Here is a 23,070-nt window from a genome sequence, read left to right as displayed (position 1 = left end):
GGGAAAGTGGAGAGACTTCTATTCAGTACGATGGAGGTATTGGGCAGGAGCAGCTAATTTACAAACATTAGAGATTCTCTTCTTTCCAGAGGGTATTTGAGCTACTCTCTCAATACACTTTATTGTTCTGAGATTCATATAGGTAATACTGCCCACGGCTTTATTTTTTGTAATATATGAGATCTTTGAAGGAACTGACAATATTTCACAAAGTAGTGTATACTCACCTGTTATGGCATTCCGTTCCATTCCTTTTCCAAATAGCCCCTTGATTACTTTTGGGTAATTACCATACACAGTGCTCCTCAAAGGGTGCTCTCAGGATCTCTGGGTCTCTCAAGACACTTTTAGAGAGTCCAAAATGTCAAAACTATTTTAATAATTATAGACAGTGTTAGCTCTTTTCACTCTTATTTTCTTATGCGTGTGCAGTGGAATTTTTCATAGGGTATATAAGAGGTGATACCACAATAGAAAAAATGCAGGCTTACATGTGGGAATTCAACTCTTCTATTAAATCTGACATTAAAGATACTTCTGAATGTTAAGCAACACCATTGTTATCACTCTTTTTAGATAAACTACAGTGCTTTATGATAAAGAATGTACTTTATGTTTACATACAATGGGTTTATTATTGTTATTTTAAAGTTAGTTTTAAAAATTATAAAATTCTATTTTAGTATCTCATGTGGTAAATATAAGGGACATAATTTGTATAGACCAAGGCTCTTTCAGTTCCTTAATAATTTTTTAGAAATGCTAGAGTTCTCAGTCCAAATGAGAACTGTCGGTTTATACTATTGTCTGTGTTTTGCTATGATATAAATGTAAGGATTTTTCTCATGGGTCTAATACAGTATCATGATGTAAGGGAGGTTAATTGGATGGTCTCTCTTTGAGGTTTCCTCATTCTAACTCTGTTTATGATCTCTGACCAGTCTGCTTCTACCGTGAGATGATTGCTATATTTGATGCTTCCTAATCTTATGAGATTGCCTTAGTTTCTGATCCCATATCTCCAGCCTGCTGTTTATTCTGTGATGCCTGCATGTCTTTGCAATAAATTGTCTTTTGATCATCAGCCATATTATGTCTTCTTGACTAACTATAACATCAAAAAATACATGCAAAATTATACCCATTGTAAATTTGTGCCTCGCTTCAGATATGAACAGATCAAGGTGTCTGGCGAATTTAAGTGACAATGAAATTAAAGTGTTGTTAAGGAATCTTACTTGATACCTTAAAAGTAATAAATAAAATTACTTCCCTTTAACTCTGTGTCCTTAGGGCACTATACAATTCTGTGGTTATTAACTTAATGTGTATTATGTAGTATTTTTCTATTTATTGACTTCTTCTCTACCAAGAGAATAGCTTCAACTGAGGGCAGAGAACTAGTAGTATTCATTTTAATATCCCCAACACTGACATATTAGTGTTTTATTCCAGTTGTTCAGCATTTAGCTTTTTAAAGGAAACAGTGTTTTGGGTTTGTATTAAATGTGCCTTCGTGTGTGTGTGCATGTGTGTGTGTGTGTGTGTAAGAGGGAAGAAGAAGAAATTACAGTTTATTTTGTATGTGGTCTCACATATCAGTTGTCCTATAATTTAGCAAGGTAGTTATTGCCCAGTAGAAATGCCAAGGCAGCGGAGTTAATAATCCCCTGTTCCATGTGAGAATAAAAAGAACATTTTGATTCCAGAGAAGCTGGGGAGAAAATTGTTCATGTATAGAAAGAGCACAACATTTGTCAGTGTTGAGGGGAAGACGCCAGGCTGAGAAACCAGAGGGCTTGTGGAACTTTACTTGGAAGAGTCTGAGGAAATAGCTTGGATGACACATCATGAGATTTACAGTCCGCAGTCAGTCCCATCTTTAGGGCAGCTGCTTCTCAACATGGCACTTTATCAGCTGAGGGGAAAGTTTCCAGGGTAGTGGCAGAAAAGACTCTTTTCCAACTGTAGAGTTCAAATTCAACAGGACATGTGCCTTTTCACTATTTAAGTCAGGGGCTTGCCTCATTTCTGCTGCAGCTATGTGCCACAAACAGTGGCAGGCAATGTGGGGCCAATGAGCTCAGGGATCATTCCTGGACATCAGGGTGATAAGTTCATCTTTTTTTAGATCTGCACATCGATGAAGAGCCCAGCCCCAGAGTCCATTTCAAAATCTCAATTGATGATAGTTAGAGATCTTCCCCCCTGGGTGCTCACCAACACTCAGTTTATTGAACTAGTGATTTTGCTTTTATGCTGCTGGTTCTTTTTCTCGCTGACTCTAATAGTAGAATATTACAGATGAATTATATCATCTATGAATTTGAAATGGATTTTGAAACCATTCAAACATGTCTTGAAATCTTGCTATGCCATCTGCTTGCTGGAAATCCTTGGCAAAACATCTTTACTTTCTAATTCTTTGTCCTGTAAAATTGGGTTAATAAATTCTATCTAATGTGACTTATTTTAAGGACAAATACAACCAATACAAGTAAAAGATTGACTCGTAGGGTGTGCTAAATAAATGGTAGTTATTTACATTATTAGTTTTTCCTCAAATTTTATTTTTATTTTAACCATAAACAGCTAAAAATCTCACCTGTTAGCACAGCCTATTTGATTGTAAGGAGTCCATTATTTATAAATAACTCATGGGGCTTTAAGGTGAGATAAAGGAGGTATGGAAGGAGGGATGACAGAATATTCCAGAGTGAATGAGTAGCACAGCTCCTCACATTTAGACTTATTTCTAGAGTTCTGTGGATGCATACCTAAACCAATGCAGCTCAGTTTGAAAGTAAACCATCTTCTCCTTTCATTCTTACAGATTTCTCAAGCTTCATAGGATCAAGCAATTGATGGGAGTATGTACCTTCTTTCAGGCACTGTCATGAATGGGTCATGAAGCAGAAGACTAAAGGATGGCATAGGGTATGGCTGACCTAGTAGATGTACTGGGCTTCCAGTAAAAAAGGCTTGGATATCTTTCCATAAAGTAGTAGGTACATAGGGGGCTAAGTTAGAATTGACCACCTCTAAATTCACCAGGATTATGCAGGAAAAAAAATGAGATAACAGTTCAGACCAAATGTATAATATAATACCTACATCATTTTATTTGGGTTTTGACATCAGTCACACCTTCACCTCCAACCTCAAACATATGACAGTGGCCTGCAATTGCCTCCTTCTGCCTCAGATGAACCACAGCAAGCCTAGTTGCTGTGTCTGGTTCCCTGTCAACAATTTACTCTCCCAAATAATCTTCATTTGATGATAGCACATGTGGTTATGCCACTATAAGACTGTATTTGTGGCTTTCTGGCAGTGAGGAGAATACTATGTGAGCTCTGTGTGTGTGTGCGCACGTGTGAGAGACAGAGAGAGGCAGGGAGAGAGAGAAAATATTCTGCATATTACTTGCTGATATCACTGTGCTCACCTCCAGATGTCTGTTCCAATTCCATGTGCTCTGTTGTATTCCTTTGTGAAGAGAATGGAAGATGGTGCTTTGGATCACTTCTCAGCAAAGGGAGGCTATGTCCCCTTCTATCCTCATTTGCCTCCTCTCCACCTCTCTGTAGTATTACATCTCTCCTGTCCACATATCCTTATCTTTCTAATATTTCCTCTCCCAGCCCTCACTTGGAGGAATATCACAGCATAAGCCAAGTGGTTTAAAGACATGTGGTCTTGACCCATTTATCTTTGCTAATTTATTAGCTATCCAATGCCTTAAAACTTATGTTTTAAATATTCTGTCCATTTTTTTCTAGGCTTTTTTTCCCATTGGAAAAAGCACTAGTCTGAAATAGTTTATCATTACTATAAGTAGAAATCTACAAAATAATCTCTCATAAAAAATTATATTATCATAATTATCGACAACTGTTTTGACTTAATTATACCATATGTTGCTTTCTTTTGCACACAAATTACGTTTTTAATATAATCAAATACTCATTTTATTAATCTTTCCTTTTTGTTTTGCCAGAGGATATTTTACAACTGTTTTCCCCTTTGGAAAAAGATTCAGTTAAAGTTTTAGCCACATTTAGAAATATCTTCATTTTGCTCTTGAATATGAATGATAGATTAAATGAGCACAGATTTCTAAGCATAAAATCATTTTTCCTCAGGTCATGAAGACTTTTTTTGGCATCTGCTTTTGCATTTGAGAATTCTGATACCAGTCAGATTATGTTTGTTTGGGGGAAAAAAGTAGCAAAGCCCAGAGTACATCTTTGTGTACAAAATGTGGGGGAATGATTGTTGGTCCATCTATTCTAGGAGTATTGACATACATTTAATATCCTAGTGATTGTCTCATGATCTGCTCTGCTCACTGTAGTGGTTGACCTTGAATTTGGAAATAATTCTGGGCTTGTTCAGAAAAAAAGGTCCCTCATTTCTCTGGTAGTCTTAAATTTCACTTGCTTTAGGTGTTTGTTTGTATTATCTAATTTTTCCATCCAGCTGCCTTCTCTTGTATTGAATTTTTTTAAAATACCTGCTCTGTTGATGACATATATTGTATTTTCCAATAATGTTGTACGTCTATTATTTTAATTCCAGTTTGTCATTAATTTCAACATGCTTTTGAAAGATATCAGAAATAAATACTTGTGCTCAAAAAATATCTTGACATAGAAATTTAGGCAGAATTTTACAACAAATAGTTAGTAAAATGCCATAAAATGTCTAAATCAAGTTTATATTTGTCACTTCATTACTTTAAGGGATGAAAAATATGAAATGATAATATACGTGAAATTAAATTGATGATTATAAAAACTTGTGGACATGTTAGTTCTTATTGTTTCTCTTCTACTGTTACCTCAATATTAACTCTTCTCACTGAGGTTGAATGATCGCCGCCAGTAATATATTTTAAAAATATTGATTTTTTATATTAACTTAATAAAAATTGCTAGGTGTGTCATAGAATTGGGTGAATTGATTGCTATGGTAACTTCCAAAGTCAAATTTAACCTTATTCCTACTTCAGGAATATTCTACTTAAGTCAGTCAATCCTTTAAAATTTTCTTTACTTTAAATTACCACTCTTTTCTATTGCCATTTTTGAAAACCATGAATGCATTGCTTATACCTATGTCATCCATTTTGTATATCCCTATTCTGTTCACTTGTTCACATTAACAATCTTCTCAGGTTCTGTACAATCCAATTTCTGTTCCCATTCCTTTTCCTACATTTGCATTTTTGAAGTTCACAAATAATTTTCTTTTTTCTTCTTATATATATCAATGTTCAACCAAAGTCACCCAGTTAAAAACCATTAAGTGAAATAAATAAGTATTCCTCCTTGTTATTGCTTGCTGCTGTATGGCTAAATTTGACCCTATGCCTCTCTCTTGTATCTCACACTTGATATCTCCTCTTTATTTGCATTACTGGTATCCAAATTCCAGTTCTCCTTGAATCATAAATTTATCTGAAATTAACTTGTGCTTCACTGTCTGCCTCCTATCCTTTCTAAATGTTAGCATAAGAAAAGACTTCCTAACATCCTACATAATCATTTTACTCACCAGTTTATAGAATTCAGTGTTACTCATTTTTCTAATTAAACTTCAGACTACTACATTCATCTTGTTAGTCTTTCCAAAATATGACTCCAATTGTTAAGTAGTAGTATATATTTTTATTATCTGTGTTTTTAACTAAATTCCTTTATTAGTTGTTGAAAAATATTTCCTGTGATAATTTTCATTCATTCCACAAACATTTTTAAACTCCAAGAAGGAAGGGCCGTAGTATGAAATCTGGCAGTTCAAGAGTGAGAGTGTACACTATGGGCATTAGGCTTATGAAGAACTTCACAGAATCAGAAACTTGAGAGCAAGGAAAGGGGAAGAAAACACACAAAAATCTAGTCTAATTTGCTTCACTAAAATGTAAGCATCCTTTGCTTGTATACAATTTAATGAAAATATACTATTTACTTTTAGGCAGTACTTTATTATTTACAGAAACCTTTTGCATCTCCATACTTGTCATTGGCCATGTAATCTCTAGTTGAATATCTCTGTGAAAGAAATCTTATTATGACTTGAAAGAGATCTAGAACACCATACAGTTTTAATGAAAAATTCTTCCTTCAGTGAATCAAATTCTCCTCCTTGACATTTACTCTTGTATGGCATATTCTATGCCAGAGAATATCATTGCACACATTCGGACGCACAAAACACACACCTCCAACAATTACAGCCAATATTTCTTTTTGATATAGTATATATTATATATATCATATATATAAATAATTGAAAATTAATTTTGATGAAAGAAATTTATTAATTTTATGACAATTTTCTATCTTTTCAGACTTTGGACCTTCATAACCTGAACGAATTACCTCTAATTCAATCATTTTTTAACAAAGAGACTCTGTACCCGCTCCTGGATCTGCTTTGTTCTGATCCCATAAATGACTGGGTTGAGGGCAGGGGGAATGACTACATAGAGATTAGCCAGGAGGATATGGATATACTGGGGAATGCCATGACCAAAGCAATGACTGAAAAAGGAGAAGAAAGCTGGACCAAAGAAGGCTAAAATGACACAAATATGGGAGCTACAGGTATTTAGAGCTTTCAGGCGGGCATCTTGGGAAGGGAGGTGGAAGACAGTGTATAAGATCCTAACATAAGAGATAATGATAAGAAGCACATCCAGAAACAAAATAGAAATATTCCCAAGACCATAGTAGACTGACTCTAATGCTGGAACAAGCCAGAGGTGCCACTCCCATGTGCTCACAATAGGTATGAGGGATGATTCTATGTCCACAGTAAGGTAGCCTCAGGAGGAGAAAAATGCTGGGAACAATCATGCATAAGCTTCTTAGAACTACCACCACAGCAATTATACCAATGACTCTGTTGGTGAGAATCATGCTGTACCTGAGGGGGTTGCAAATAGCCACATAGCGATCAAAACCCATGGCAAGAAGTACAATGCTCTCCATGACAGTAAAAAAGTGGATAAAAAAGACTTGAGCAACACAGCACCCAAAGCACATCTCCTGAAGGCTGAACCAGAAGATACCCAGAATCTTGGGGATAGTAGCAGTAGAGAGACTCAGGTCAATCACAGACAGCATGGCCAGAAAGTAGAACATGGGTTGGTGAAGGCTGTGATCTGTCCAGATAACAGACAGAGTGATAATATTTCCAACAACAGCAATCAGATACACTACACAAAAGGGAAAGCCAAGCCAGATTTGTGCAATTTCCAAGCCTGGAATCCCCAGAAGCAGGAATGAAGAAGGGTGGGACTCAGTGACATTGACAGATGGCATTCTTCTGAAGGTTGATGGTGGCATGGTTTTTAATAGTTGTTGCTGGTTCCCATTGGACAATTCATCCACAGTTAACTGAGATCTACAAAAATTAAAAGTAAAAAAAATCCCCCAACAAAGGATTGATATTAAGAATACGTTTCTCTAAAGGCTTTTGATTCTCTTCCCTTTTTCAGCTTCCCATAAATAATCCTGGTATCACTCCTCACCTGCACTATAAGTGTGAGAAGCTGAAGTGCCAAATAGAAGGTAATACTGTCTCTCTCTTAAAATTATGGATTCAGAGTAAGTAAATACATTACTCTCTGCTTCCTCAAGAAATATGTATTATTTGGAGATAAAATTGATAACAATAACCACCATAATAGTAATAACTATCATTAATTGGGTACCTACTATTTTTCAGGAATCATTTTTACCATTATTTGCATATATTATCTCATTTAGTTCTCTCCACAATTCTATGGCACCAGTTATGCTGGTATCTAGATAATGGAATAGGAAGGTTTTGTTAAGTTGCTTACAGAGCTAACAGGTAGCAGAATCAAGATTTCAAATTAGTTTGAAACTGGGCTCTGTGACAGTGATCTGGACCTGTCTCGCAAACTTGTTAATGGAAGTAGTGAAAGGAGGGAGGAAAAAAAAGAGACGAGGAAGAATAAAAGGACCTAGAATAGCCAAATCTACCTCAAAAAAAAAAAAATCTGGAAGATTTACACTATTAGATATTGATATTTTCTATAAAGCTATGATTATGACAGTGTTACTGGCAAAAATAAAAGGTAGAGAAAGAGACAGTGGAACAGAATTGAGAGCCTAGAAGCAGATTTACACAGTTCTTACTGTCCAGATATCTAAAATTAAGGTATTCCCAAGTAGGAATTTAGGGTAAATTGGCAAGGGGGAATGGTGATCTATGAAGTTTCTTCCCCATGTGAAATTTTTTTTCAAGAACCTGTTGACTTCTGTTACTGTTGAGAGAAATGTGACATCAGATCTGTTCTGCTGCCTGGAGCTAATGAAACTACAAAATCTGAGGGCACGGTTCCTGAGACTGTCCTCATGTCTGACATCGACTGCAAATTCAAGGAGTTTCCCAAACTACCCTCAGGTTCAGTAATTTACTAGAAGGGCTCACAGAACTCATGAAAACTATTATACTCATGGTTACAGTTTATTATCGGGAAAGATTAAAATCAGACAAAGGAATATAGGCTTAGAGCAGAGTGGGAGGTTTACAAATGTGAAGCATCCATTGTCCTCTGCCATGGAGTCAGGATGAGTTACTTTCCTGACGTTAATGTGTAACAATATACATGGAGTGATACTGCCAACCTGAGTTTCAGTGTCCAGAGGATTTTTTTTTCTTTTAAAGATTTTATTTTTTCTCTCCAAAGCCCCCAGGTACATAGTTGTATATTCTTCGTTGTGGGTCCTTCTAGTTGTGGCATGTGGGACGTTGCCTCAGTGTGGTTTGACGAGCAGTGCCATGTCCGCGCCCAGGATTCGAACCAACGAAACACTGGGCCGCCTGCAGCGGAGTGTGCGAACTTAACCACTCGGCCACTGGGCCAGCCCCCAGAGTTTTTATTGGGACTTTGTTATGTATACACAATTGATTGGTTGATTGTACATATGGTTGAACTCAGTCTCCAGATTGATTGATGCCACAAGACCCAAAGCTCCCACCCTAAGTTATGTTGTTAGTATCAATGGCATGGCCAGCCCCCACAGTTAGATTTGGTCTGGCCAGCCCCTACTCTAAACAAAGACATTCCTATAAGATATGACACAGATTCCTTCCTAGAAGCCAAGGCAGAAGGCCAGACCTCTCTCTGGGCAAGGGCAAATTCTTTACTGTACATCTATTCATTTAAATTCCAAAGATATTTTTTACTATTGCTGTAGCTATGCTTTTCACCTCATGCTGTATCTTGGATCATGGTATCAATCATAAATTGAGGTCTCCCAATAATCAAGTTTGAATTCAGTTTAATTTCTCTAAAATACGAAGCCTGGAGAGAGCCTGACAGCTCATCACAACATTGTATCCTTTTTTATATCAGGGCATGTGTGCAGTCAGCGTAAGTATAAGGGGGTTCAAGCTCATTACTATATCCTTATTTGCCTACTTTGGCTTTTTCTCACTTTGTGTCTTATTCATTATCAAGGAAGGATGTGTCAGAAAAAGAACCAAAAGGATACAGTATTTAATATTACTGGAATTGTGGCACAGAATGAAGCCTTGATTCCGTTCTTACTGGCCTTGTGGCTTTAGCTAAGTTGCATCATGTTCTGTAGTTTGGCTTCATCTAGAAATAACCATGATACTATTTACATCATATTATTATTAGGTGGGATAAATGAGGTTATATATGCCTGAAATATTGTAGATTCCCAGAGGATATTTTCTCTCCAACTTCTTCCCATCTTAGTCCTCATCTTGCCTCTCCTCAGACCACTGATCTGTGCCTTTTTATTCCCAACCCCAATACTGTGGGTCTTAAGTCGATTTATGTGAATCAAAATTCTAATCTTAAGCACACATTGCACAGACTCAACCTTCACAAGCACTTTCCAAGTTCCCTGTCTTCCATCTTAGGGAGTCATGTAGGTAGCAACTGTGAATTCAGTTCTTGAAATTTAAGTATATATATATATATTTTAGAACAGAGTCTTCATACACCCTAACAGGTATTAACAAAATGCCTTTGTGTGTGTCTATTGGGGGGGATTTATAATGAAGTCTCCATGTGCCAGAGAGAATGAGACATTGATATTAAAATGAATAGGAATTCCCTTTGGCCATCAAACCACTTGGAGCATGACACCACTTGGAGAGAAGCTCTTGGAAAATCACAATGAACCTTGCTGCCTGCTTCTTGGTCACTTGTCAGTTGCTGTTATTTCACACGATATTTATGATAGGTCACATTTTATATTTTTCTATTCTTTGTTTTTTATCCTTCTCTCTTTCAATTTATAAATTGCTTTGACTAATCCTTTGGGCTCTATTGGACATACCTATATAACTAGTAACACTTTTTAATTATTGTAAAATATAGATACATAAAATTTACCATTTTAACCATTTTCAAGTTTACAATTCGGTGGCACTCAGTAAATTCACAATATTGCACAGTTATTACCACTCTCTAGTTCCATAAAATTTTCATCACTCCAAAAGGAAATGCTGTACCCATTAAGCAGTCACTCCCCCTTCTTCCCTCCAACTAGCTCCTGGAAACCACTGATCTGCTTTCTTCCTGTATAAGTTATCTCTATGAATTTATTCTGGATATGGAATCATATATATGTGGACTTTTGTGCATAGCTTCTTTCACTTAACATAATGTTTTTAAATTGTATTCATCTTGTAGCGTATATCAGTATTTCATTCCTTTTTATGGCTAAACAATATTCCATTGTATGGATATACCATTTTGTTTATATATTTGTCAGTTGGTGGACATTTGGGTTGTTTCCATACTTCAGCTATTTTTAATAGTGCTGCTATGAACATTCTTGTACAAAATTTATTTTAACAGCTGCTTCCAGTTCTTTTAGGTATGCATATTAATGACTGGAAATTTGGGGTCATATGTTAATTCTATGCTTAACTTTTTCAGGATGTGCCACACTGTTCTCTACAGTGGCTGCAACAATTTACATTCTGACTAGCAAAATATGAGGGTTCCCACTTCTCCACATTCTCTCTAACGCTTGTTATTTTTCTTTTTTTTTTTTATACTACAGCTATTCTGGAGGGTGCTAAGTGGTATCTAATTGAGATTTTGATTTGCGTTTTTTAATGAGTAATGATGCTGAACATTTTTCAGAGTATCTTGGCCTTTTGTACATCTTTAAAGAAATGTCTGTTCAAGTTCTTTGTCCATTTTTTGATTGAGTTGTTTGTGTTTACATTGTTGAGTTGTAAGATTTCTTTACATATTCTGGATACTAGACCCTTACCAGATATTTGATTTTCAAATTATATTTCCCATTCTATGAGTTGTTTTTACACTCTCTTGATAGTGTCTTTTAATTCTGTTTTAATGTCTGTTTTAAATTCTGATGAAATTCAATTTATCTATTTTTTCTTTTGTTGCTTTGGTTTTGTTGTTCAATATACAAAATCATTGCCAAGTTTGAGGTTGTGAAGATTTACTTGTATGTTTTATTCTAAGAGTTTTACTTTTTAGTTATTATATTTAGATCTTTTTCCATTTTGGTTTATTTTTCTAATATGGTGTGAGTTAAAGCCCCAGTTTTATTCTTTTTATGTGGCTATCCATTGTCCCCGTACCATTTTGAGGATAATATTCTTCCCCTCATCGAACAGTTATGATATCCTTGTCAAAAATCAATTGACCATAAACGTATGGGTCTGTTTCTCAACTCACAATCTTATTCCACTGATCTGTATATCTATTCTTATGCCAGTATATATATATATATATATATATATGTTTTTTTTTTTTGAGGAAGATTAGTCCTAAGATAACATCTGCCACCAATCCTCCTCTTTTGGCTGAGAAAGATTGGCCCTGAACTAACATCTGTGCCAATCCTCCTCTATTTTATATGTGAGACACCTGCTACAGCATGGCTTTATAAATGGTGCCTAGGCTCGTGCCCAGGATCCCAACCAGAGAAACGCAGGCAGCTAAAGCAGAGTGTGTGAACTTAACTGCTATGCCAACAGGCCGCCCTGCCAGTATACTTTTTTGAACACTGTAACTTTGTAATAAGTTTTGAAATAATGAAGTGCTAGTCATCCAACATTGTTTTTCAGTTTCGAGATTGTTTTGGTTATTCAGGGCCCTTTGTTTTTGTTTTTCCATATGAATTTTAGGATCAGCTTTTCCTTTTTTGCAAAAAAGAACATTGGGATTTTGATAGAGGTTGCATTGAATATGTAGGTCACTTTGGGGAGAGTTGTCATTTTAACAATATTAAGTCTTCTAATCTATGAACATAGGATGTCTTTCCCCTTATTTAGGCCTTCATTAATTTCCTTCAGTGGTGTTTGGTAGCTTTTAGTATACAAATCTTGCACTTCCTTTTAAATTGATCCTAAGTATTTTATTATTTTTGAAGCTGTTGTAAATGGAATTGTTCTCTCAATTTCCTTTTCAGATTGTTCATTGCTAGTATACAGAAATGCAACTGATTTCTGTATGTTGATCTTGTATAACTTTGCTGAATTAGTTTATCAGTTTTAATGGATTTTCTTTTAGTGGATTGTTTAAAGTTTTCTCTATATAAAATTGTGTCATCTACAATTAGAAGTAGTTTACTCCTTTATTTCTAATTTGAATGACTTTGTCTTGCTTAATTGCTCTGGCTACAACTTCTAATACAACATTAAATAGCAGTGCTAAAAGTAGGCATCTTTGTCTTGTCTGTGATCCTAGGGAGAACGTTTTCAGTCTTTCACCATTGAGTCTGATATGAGCTGTAGTTTTTTTCATAAACACTCATCATTTTGAGGAAGCTTTCTTATATTCTTATTTTGTTGAATGTTTTTATCATGAAAGGGTGCTAGATTTTGTCAAATGTTCTTTGTGCAGCAGTTGGGAGGATCATGTGTTTTTTTCCTTCATTTCGTTAATGCTGTGTAATGCATTGATTGATTCTCTTATCTAGAAACAGTCTTCCATTACTGGGATAAATCACACTTGGTCATGATGTATAATCCTTTTATATGCTGTTGGATTTGGTTTGCCAGTATTTTGTTGAGGATGTTTCATCTACATTCATAGCTATACTTTTCTTATTAAAAAATATATACATTTTGTAACATTGCAACAAAATTCCACTGTGTTTGTGTATGAAATGACTTCTTGAAGGCACTAGATATTTTCTAGTATAATAAACAACATTCTGTATTTTAATACTATTTCCTCAAGGTCAACCAGACGTGACAGATTAGGGATTTCTCAGGTCTTTCCTGGGTATGGCAATAGTCATGTACATTTGCACGGCTTTTCAGCTTAGGAACAATTCAGAACTTTGAAAAACTCTGTGTGGTCAATTCATTCCCCATTTTTTCCTTTTAAGTTTTTCAGTCAGTCTCTTGGTAAGTCCAACTGTGATTTCTGCCTCAGGTAGCTGTAATGTTAAACAATTTCTATTGATTGTTTTTGACTAACAGCCCCAGGGAAAAGGCTATTCACAGTGGGTCAGCTTTGAGTCAGTTCAAATAAAGATGAACCCTGTGAGAGAGAATTTTCTGGGAGCTGCCAGATAGGTCAAATAAGAACAGTTCTCTGGAAATGGGTCTCCGAGATACTATTAGTCTCCATCCAAAGGAAAGTGGGGCTGTAAAAAAAGTATAAATACCTTCTACTCAGCAGAATAAATGTCATGCCCCAAGAAGGTGCCAAGGGATTTTTCTTAGAGATTTAGAGACCAAGGTAAGTCATGTCATGGTTAGACGTAAAAAATAGCAAAAGGGATGGGGAAAGGGCTTACGCGAAGATAGTATGGAAAGATGGAGGAAAAGTGAAAGTAATGAAACAAGATGAAGAGAGAATACACACTCATACTCACAACCTCCTGTGGCTGTACTTTTACCTGCATGTACTTATACCTATGATGGAGCAAATTGCCATGCACAAAACTAAATGGTGAAAGCCAATGTGGAAAAGATGCATGAATATATCCTGTATCAATTGACCTGTTTCTGGTCCTATATACAGGTGCACAAATGAGAATAGCAAGAAGGAAAGGACCGGCTTTCTCTATTTTCCAGAACTATGTCAGGTATAATAAAGGTGATCAATAAATTATTTTGACTTAATGAATTAATGAATAAGTGATTTATGAGGCATGGTGCTGAGGGATAGACTTTTATAAAAATAAGACCTAGGGCTAGGGTGATAAAGCATCTAAGAAAGGACACAAGGTTGCATGATAGCAGGATGGCCATGAGACTGCAAGATTAGGCAAGGATGAGAAAGAAAGTATACATTATCTCTTCTCCTTATGCTCATCAGTTCCAGCAAATAGGAATGTGGGTATCTGGGGTGTAGTGGAGGTTGGTGGAAGAGGGTAGAGTAAGAAGATGCCACATTGAGGAAATGGCTTCTGGATAAGTGGATATAATCCCATGCAGCACCTTAGGGTTAAGAGGTCAAAAGAGGGGCTGGGACCCAGTCTTATTTCTGAACCCAGCAGAGATTGGAAGATATATGAATATATGTTGAAATTACAGGACAGCATACATTGTAGAATGATTAAGGATTGGTTGCTTTGATCAATGTTTACAGACTGGAAATGAGGTATTCTCAAAGAGGAGGGAAGCACCAATTTTCAAGCCCTCCTTGAAAGTCCACAGAAATAAGTGGGATAAGGTGATTTTTTTGGGATATAGCTATATTTTATTGTGTAAGTTTCTGCTGTATGGAGCCCCTAAGAGTGACCAAGACACAAGACAAGAGTCTGGTCATGAATCTACTGAATTTTTGGATATGGTCATTGAGAGGATAACAGATTCCTTTTTTGTGTCCTGACTGGCCACTGTGCTTTTATTCTCAGTTTGTCCTTGCTTTTTGGTCCATCAAGAATAAAAGGTATTTCCTTCTTCAGCTGAAGAATTGTTCTGTGAGCCTTAGCATAAGCCTAACCTCTTTCATGGAATTTTTCTTGAGTCATCTCTATACCTGCAACATTTCTGTGCATATTTTTAACAAAGCACTTGTAATACAAATTTCAAATATCATCTTTGGAATTTTATCTCCCTTACTACTCAATGGTCTCTTGGAGAGTATGCGGCTAGTTTTATTTAAACTTATATTCAAATTGCCTATGCATGCTGGTAAGTATAGAATGTCTTAAATATTTGATGAAATAAATTGTGAAGAGTACCTCTCCACCTACCTTGTATATTCTCTACAAATGAAAGAAGGAAAACTGTCTCTGATAGTTTCCCATTACAAACTTGAGAACTTCAGTTGTCTCCTCCCCAGCCCTAGCAGTCCAAGTTTACACACACAGCACCCTCCCCCACCCAGACACATACACAGGAATATACTTGGTATACATACTTCCTGAGAGAACTTCCAAAATTATCAAATTATCTCTCAGTTTTGCTACTCTTAATAAGTTTCAAAGGGGCACAGTTAGCAAGGCATTTATCTTGATATGAGTTTAAAGTAGGTTGTAGTTACCGCCATATGCGTTTATCTCTGATGGGTACCTCTCAACTCAGATGTTCTCCAACAGCCAAGTCTTCTTAAATTTTTAGTTTTATTTTATTTAGTCATATTGATGTATAACATTATATAAATTGCAGGTGTACAATATTATATTTGGACTTCTGTATAGATTGCATTGTGTTCACCACCAAAAGTTTATCTTCCATCCATCACAAGTATTCCTAAATTTAAGCCAAAGGTTTCTCTACAATTGCAGACGTCACATTGAATCACTTTCGCATTTTCCGTATGACTAGTTTTTTTCAAATAAATTGTGCAGCAATGAACTTCTCCCTTGCTTGCCTCAAATATTTAGTTTAGTATAAGTAAGTTCAGAATTCCAACATATTCTGCGTGAGTGCTATAAAAAAGTCCCTTGATAATTCCTCTTTCTATGTTACTATAAGGGAGATGCCCATAAACACATGACAGCCGGGACAGAAACTTGGTAGGAACTAAATTTTAGGATATCTAAAATGCTTCTGCCCTCTCCTCATGGTTACAAAGCAGAGATACATTTGAAAGTTGCCTAGCCCAAATATTTAATTTCCCCTCCTCGAGCTGGTCTATATCTGAACAGCTGCTTTACTGGATGTGTTTACTTATGCGCTCTCTGAATGTTAGGCGTATCTAGATGAAAATAATCTCTTAATTCATGTTTCATCATAACTGCAAAATACTCTTTGTCAAATATCTCCCTCTCCTTGCCATTATCCATTTTCCAAATCTGATGGGTGATTTTTTTTTAAAGCAAATTTTACTGGAACTGAGTTGTTTATTTTCTAACATATGATGTTGAATTTGCTTTCTGTCCTGCCTCTTCTTAATCAATTCATCTATTTATGAACTTTTTAAGTTGAGAAATTTTATGTGGTAGAATTTTTTTCATAAATGTGGATAGAAAAAGATAAATTGTTTCTTCTGCTCTAAGAACCAGACCATCTAGTATTCAAAAATGCATAAACACACACACACACACACACACACACACACACACACAAAGGATTATGCATGTTACATTTTGGGGTTTTTATATTTCCTAATAGGGGAATAGTTGAGATTACAAATAACAAATAAATGACCACACACATTAAGCAAAAATATGTGGAACACTGTCAGATACACAGACTATGGAATTTTATTCTTCCCATTTATTTCAGGCTACACTCCAGAGTTTGAGTTTCTGTTTTGAAGAGGATATTTGTCTTCCCTCTCTTGTATATATCTGTCTTTGTATTAAGAAAAGTGACAGAAGAGTAAGACTGGTTCTGTTCCTAGTGCTATATGATGCTCAGGAAAGACTAGCAGAAAATGAGGAGTGTATTTCATCTCCTCTTCCTTTTTTTTTTAAATTGAGATGTAATTGACATGTAACATTGTATAAGTTCAAGGTGTACAACACGCTGATTTGATACTTTTATATATTACAATATGATTACCCCAGTAGCTTTAGCTATTGCCTCTATCCCATCACATAATTATCATTTCATTTTTGTGATGAGAACATTTAAGATTTAGTCTCAACAACTTTGAAGTATATAATATAATATTATTGAGTAAAATCATTATTTAACCTGCTTTCTGAGTAGAAACAACGGAAGATTAAAATGTTCTTTTATGTTTTACCAGGAATCTGGACAAAGAAAGAAGTGGAGAAAGAGGTCAATAATTCTTTCTGATATACACAATAGCTAATTGTGGCAGAAAGAATGTCTATGACTAATGACACTCAGTTCCATCCTTCTTCATTCCTTTTACTGGGCATCCCAGGGCTAGAGGATGCGCACATCTGGATTGGATTCCCCTTTTTCTTTGTGTATCTTGTTGCACTCTTGGGGAATGCTGCTGTCCTGTTTGTGATCCAGACTGAACATAGTCTCCATGAGCCCATGTACTACTTCCTGGCCATGCTAGACTCCATTGACCTGGGCTTGTCCACAGCCACCATCCCCAAAATGCTGGGTATCTTCTGGTTCAGCCTCAGGGGCATATCTTTTGAAAGCTGCCTTTCCCAGATGTTCTTCATCCACTTCTTCACTGCCATGGAGAGCATTGTATTGGTGGCCATGTCCTTTGACCGCTACATTGCCATTTGTAAACCCCTTCAGTACACTATGATCCTCACCAACAAAATCATCAGCATCATTGCAGTCATTGCTATTCTGCGGAGCTTGTGCATGATTGTTCCACTTGTGTTTCTCCTCCTGAGGCTGCCCTTCTGCGGGCACCATATTATCCCTCATACCTACTGTGAGCATATGGGCATTGCCCGTCTGGCCTGTGCTAGCATCAAAGTAAATATTATGTTTGGCCTGGGCAACATTTCTCTCTTATTGTTGGATGTATTCCTTATTATTTTCTCCTATGTCAGGATTCTCTATGCTGTATTTTGTTTGCCTTCCTGGGAGGCTCGACTCAAAGCTCTCAATACCTGTGGCTCCCACATTGGTGTTATCTTGGCCTTTTTCACACCAGCATTTTTCTCTTTTTTGACACACCGTTTTGGCCACAATATTCCCCTATATATCCACATTTTCTTGGCCAACCTATATGTGGTTGTTCCACCAGCCCTCAATCCTGTAATCTATGGGGTCAGGACCAAGCAGATCAGAGAGCGAGTCCTGAGGATTTTCCTCAAGAAAGATAGCTAAGCAGTCAGAAGTCTTGGAAGATCTGTCTTAGAATTCATGTTTCCTGCATTGGAAAAAGTAGGGTTATCTTATGTTTAATCCAATAGAAAGCAGGAAGATAAAAGGGAATAATGAAAGCAATCATATTATTTACCCAGAAATTGAAGTTTGTCTTTAAGAGTAATAATGAGAATATTGATGATGATATTGGAATTTGTGTAAAAATATAATTTTACAGGTACTTTTATTTATGTTGCTGGATGCTTGAAACAGTACTATGAAATATATGGCACTTTTTCCACTTTGGAGATGAATATATTGATGTTTTGAAAAGCTAAGTGATTTATTCAAATTCCATTGTTAGTAGGAAGTAGTAATTTAAGCCAAAGAGGGTGCCTTCAAGTTATAATCTTTCTCCTGTATTCCAGGAATTTTATTAATTATACAGGATGCAGAATAATATTAATATTCTTTAAGAGATTATAAACAAATAAGGTGGCAGCCAAGATTATCAAAATAATAATAATAGCTTACATGAAAATAGCATAATATCAATGTACTCTAAATGCGGTATATATAGACAGAGATAGATGTTGATGCACTATTTTACACACGTGCACTCACATAGTGCTTGCCATAATCCCACTCAACAGTGCTATCATTTTCCCTATTACATAAGGAAGCAAGCGTAGTCATGAAATTAGAAATTAAATAAAGCAAAAAGGAAATAATGGAGCCTAGACATCATCTATAAATTCATAAATTAATATATATTTAATTTATTGACTTATTTATGTAAATGATGTATCATTTAAATAATGCATTCATAATCTACCTATATGTATCTATATCTCTCTATCTATTTCTATCTCTATCTGTCTCTACATATTAACTTCTGGAATCTTCCATGTGTGAGTTTTTGAACATTAGAACAGTCAAAGACACAATATATTGTCTTTAAGCACTTACATTGGGAAAAACTAAATAATAATATTTAGTTCTGAAGTTGTTCAGAGAAATAAGTTTTTCCCTCTGGGGATTTGGAAGGTGTGTGAACATTAACTGTTCTAATCATGGAGGGAAGACTCTAAAAGATTTTGGAGGAAGACACTCTTAAGGAGAAGATCTTGAATAAATGCTCTTTATATCTACTCTGTCTGCCATTTATATAGTTAAGGTAGAGAAATAGAGAAAGAGGCAGTAAACCATACTCGTGGAATGCTGACGAAACTGTAAAGCTAAGTTACTTCAATTCAGCTGTGATTCCATGATCTCCTAGAGAAGGCAGCCATTAGGTCTCTCTCTGGGTGACCAGATATGAGCAAATTTCATATTTATTGTTTTCTCTTAATGGATTAATTTTTTTTATTTAATGAGTTGAAAGCATAGTTTACTCAGTTTGTCTTGTAATTTATACATTAAAGACTTGACATCTTTCCCTGAGTACTGATTTGGTTGAATACTAATAGTTTTTCTAAATTGAGATTTTGTTTTTGTTTGAATTAAAATATATTCTAGGGGCCTGCCTGGCAGCAAAGCAGTTAAGTTCGCACACCCTGCTTTGGTGACCTGGGATTTGCTGGTTTGGATCCTGGGTGCGGACGTGGCACTGCTTATCAAACCATGCTGTGGCAGGCGTCCCACGTATAAAATAGAGGAAGATGGGCACAGATGTTACTTGAGGGCTAATCTTCCTCAAAAAAAATATATATGTATGTTCTAATTTCCTTTGGGTGTTCATTGTTAGCCATTATTTATTCCAGTGTGTAGTTCATTCACAGATATAAATGAGTTAGTGCAATTAGATGTTATTGTTGATTTCCCTGTGATCACTGACCCTGACTTGTGTCATATATAGCTTTATCTTTGTAATTTGTTGGGGGTTTGTGTGTATTGTGTAATTTTGACTTTAAGAGATGGTCGTGACAATATTGTACATGTATTTAAAGGGAAGGTGCATTTCTGATATTTTATTCGTACAATTTTACTTTTAATTATTTTGCATGTTTGAACAGTTTGTTTCTGAAAGACTTGGGTGAAAGCTTTTCATGATGAATTTTGATATATAAATTACATTTTAATTTCTATTACTTTCTCCTTCAAATATTTTGAAAATATATTTTGAGGCGGATAAATATTCTTGATTCTCATGTATTCCTTCTCTCTGTTTTAATAATTTTTACCTTGAATTATATTGTTTCATAATAGGTTTCCTGGTGTACCACCGTTTTTACTCATTCCGTTTGCTCAGTATTTTTTTTTAAAGTAAATATTTTTAGCAATGATTTGTTATTTAAAAACTTTTTATAAAAATTTTGTCATTCATACAAAAAATTGAAAAAATAAGACAGAGAACACCTACATATCCACATTCAACAACTGTTTATATTTTCTCAAGTGTTTCACACACACACACACATATGTAAATTATGAGATATCATGACATATCACCCCTAAATACCTCAATATACTTATCCGTAAAATACGGATTTTTGTGATATAAACATTATTCTCCACTATATGTGTCTCTGTGTGTGTATGTGTCTTTGTGTGCCTGTGTGAAGTTGTTGAAAACACCAGATAATGTTCTATATTATATATTACATTATATTGTGTTGTAACACATTGTATTATGTTACGTTATATTATGTCCTATTCTATTCTATATGGATTAAGCAATTTTCATTAAGATTACTCCATGAGTGGTACTCTGAGCTTGACATTAAATCACATTAGGATTTACAGCATCTTCTGTTGTTTCCTGGTTAATGAAGCTAGGTGTGATTAATGATAAAGTGACAGTGTGACTTCTTTGTAAAGCTCATTTTAGCTGCATCTGTTTCCTAACATGGCTATCTGCTTCCTATGTAAATCAAGTTTGTGTCACCCTGTGAGATTAAATTTTCTAGGATAAAATAGGGAGAGGAAAGAGAGGAGGGCTGAGCATAGAATTTCTTACAATGCCAAACATTATGTAAAAGCAGAGACAGTACAGGAAATGTGAAAATCATAAGTATGCAGTTCAATAAATTTCCACAAAATGATAAAATCCATGTGACCACAACTCAAATCTTGAAACAGAATCTACTAGCAACCAGAAACCCCAGTGTGATGTTTAACTTTATGTCTCAACTTAACTGGGTCACACAGTGCTCACATATTTGATTAAACATAATTTCTGGGTGTGTCTGTGAGTGTGTTTCTGCATGAGATTAATATCTTAATCAGTAGACTGAGTCAAGCAGATGGCCATCTTCAATGCGGGTGGGTCTCATCCACTCAGTTGAGTGTCTGAATGGATAAAAAGGGTAAGTAAGAAAGAATTTTTTTCTCTTCGTGACTTTGAACTGGGACATCAGTCTTTTGCTTTCATACTGAGACTTGGACTCAGGCAGGAACTTACGTCATTGGCTCTCCTGGTTCTCAGGTACTCAGGGTCAGGCTAGAATTTATCTAATCAGCTTTCCTGGTTCTCTAGCCTGTGGATTAGGACTAAAACTATGCTATTGGCTTTCCTCCGTCTCCAGCTTGCTGAGTGCAGATCTTAGCCTCCATAATTGTATGAGCCCATTCCTTATTGTAAATCTTTATCTGTATCTCTATCTATCTCTATCTATACCTCTCTCTCTCTATGTTTGTATCTACCTGTCATTTCTATCTATCTTCTCTTTTTTTTCTGTCTTTCTCTTTCTTCCTATATATGTATGTATGTATGTATGTATGTATGTATCTATCTATCTAACTTCATCTATCTATCTCCAATTGGTTCTGTCTTTCTGGAGAATGCAGACTAATATACCACTTTGCAGTCCCTACCTACCAAAAAATAACCACTATCCTAATTTCCATCACTATCTGATAGTTTTGCCTGGTTTTTATCTTTATATATATGGAATCATTACAGCATGGTCATATTTATATCTGGCTTTTTAAGACCCGAATCTATTTATGAGATCCATCTCTGCCATTGCATGTGGGAGTAGTTTACTTATTTGCATTGCTGTGTGTTATTGTGCGGTGTGAATATACCGCAATTTATCTGTCTAGTCTACTGTTAACATTAGGGTTGTTTCTACTTTTGGTGTGTGATAGGCAGCCTCAAAAATGGCTCCTACTGATCCCCATCTCTTGACGTTGATGTCCTTGTGTAATCCCCTCCCCTGGATTGTGGGTTGGATTTAGTGGCTCCCTTCTAACAAATTAAATGGGGCAGAGTTGATGGGGTGTCATGAACACTTGGGATGCTTCCATGTTTTAGTTAATGTGAAGAATACTGCTATGAATGTGGCCATACAAATATCTCTTTAGGAATATGCTTTCAACTCTTTTATGTATATACCCAGAAATAGAACTGTTGGATCATACGGTAATTTTATTTTTAATTTTTTGAGGAGCCACCAGACTGTTTTCCACAGTGGCTGTATTATTTCATGTTCCCACCAACAGTGAACAAGTGTTCCCATTTCTTCATGCCCTTGCTTATTATTTTCTTTCTTGTTTTTTTTTTTCATATTAGCCATCCTGATGTGTGTGATGCCTCTTAATTGTTAATCTCTTTGTTATTGTCTTTTTATAGGGACTAAAGCATCTGGTACAATTAGGAATAGAAGTGGTAATAATTGCTAACTCCAATTTGTTCCTGATCCGTGGGGATAACATTCCAAATATTTTTTGGTTTAACGCTTGTTGTGTGAGTTTTAGGAACATAGGCACCAGGCAAATTTTTGTTTATTCTCATGTCATTTTAGTGAGGTTGTTTCCCTAGGAATTTGTAGCTTGATGTCATGTACCAAATTCATATAAACGAAGTTATACATGTAATCTTTTGTTATATTTTGTAATGTGTTTGTGAATTTATTGTGTTTCTTTTTATCAAGATTTATATTGCTCAGGGTTTTCAAATTTTAG

At 35.7% G+C, this 23,070-nt stretch overlaps 1 protein-coding gene and 1 pseudogene across 1 annotated transcript; one reads left to right on the top strand and one right to left on the bottom strand.

The window, feature by feature from the left end:
* Nucleotides 1–6,397: 6,397 nt before the first annotated feature.
* On the bottom strand, nucleotides 6,398–7,331 carry LOC106828991 (olfactory receptor 52E8-like; annotated as a pseudogene).
* Nucleotides 7,332–17,241: 9,910 nt separating this feature from the next.
* LOC106828922 (olfactory receptor 52E8) lies at nucleotides 17,242–20,746 on the top strand. The gene is made up of 2 exons (XM_014837735.2): nucleotides 17,242–18,149; nucleotides 20,689–20,746. The coding sequence occupies exons 1-2, from the start codon at nucleotides 17,242–17,244 to the stop codon at nucleotides 20,744–20,746; spliced, it is 966 nt and encodes a 321-aa protein (XP_014693221.2).
* Nucleotides 20,747–23,070: the final 2,324 nt, after the last annotated feature.

This window comes from Equus asinus, chromosome 20 (assembly GCF_041296235.1).
Source record: "Equus asinus isolate D_3611 breed Donkey chromosome 20, EquAss-T2T_v2, whole genome shotgun sequence".
NCBI classification, from domain to species: domain Eukaryota; kingdom Metazoa; phylum Chordata; class Mammalia; order Perissodactyla; family Equidae; genus Equus; species Equus asinus.
This window is presented reverse-complemented; position numbering and strand designations above follow the sequence as displayed.

What these genes read in the sequence shown, in the direction of transcription:
- LOC106828922 (XM_014837735.2), top strand. Translation starts at nt 17,242, where the DNA reads ATGTCTATGACTAATGACACTCAGTTCCATCCTTCTTCATTCCTTTTA. An exon ending in ACCAAGCAGATCAGAGAGCG is followed by an intron (nt 18,150 to 20,688) that starts AGTCCTGAGGAT and finishes CACTATATGTGT; the next exon opens with CTCTGTGTGTGTATGTGTCT.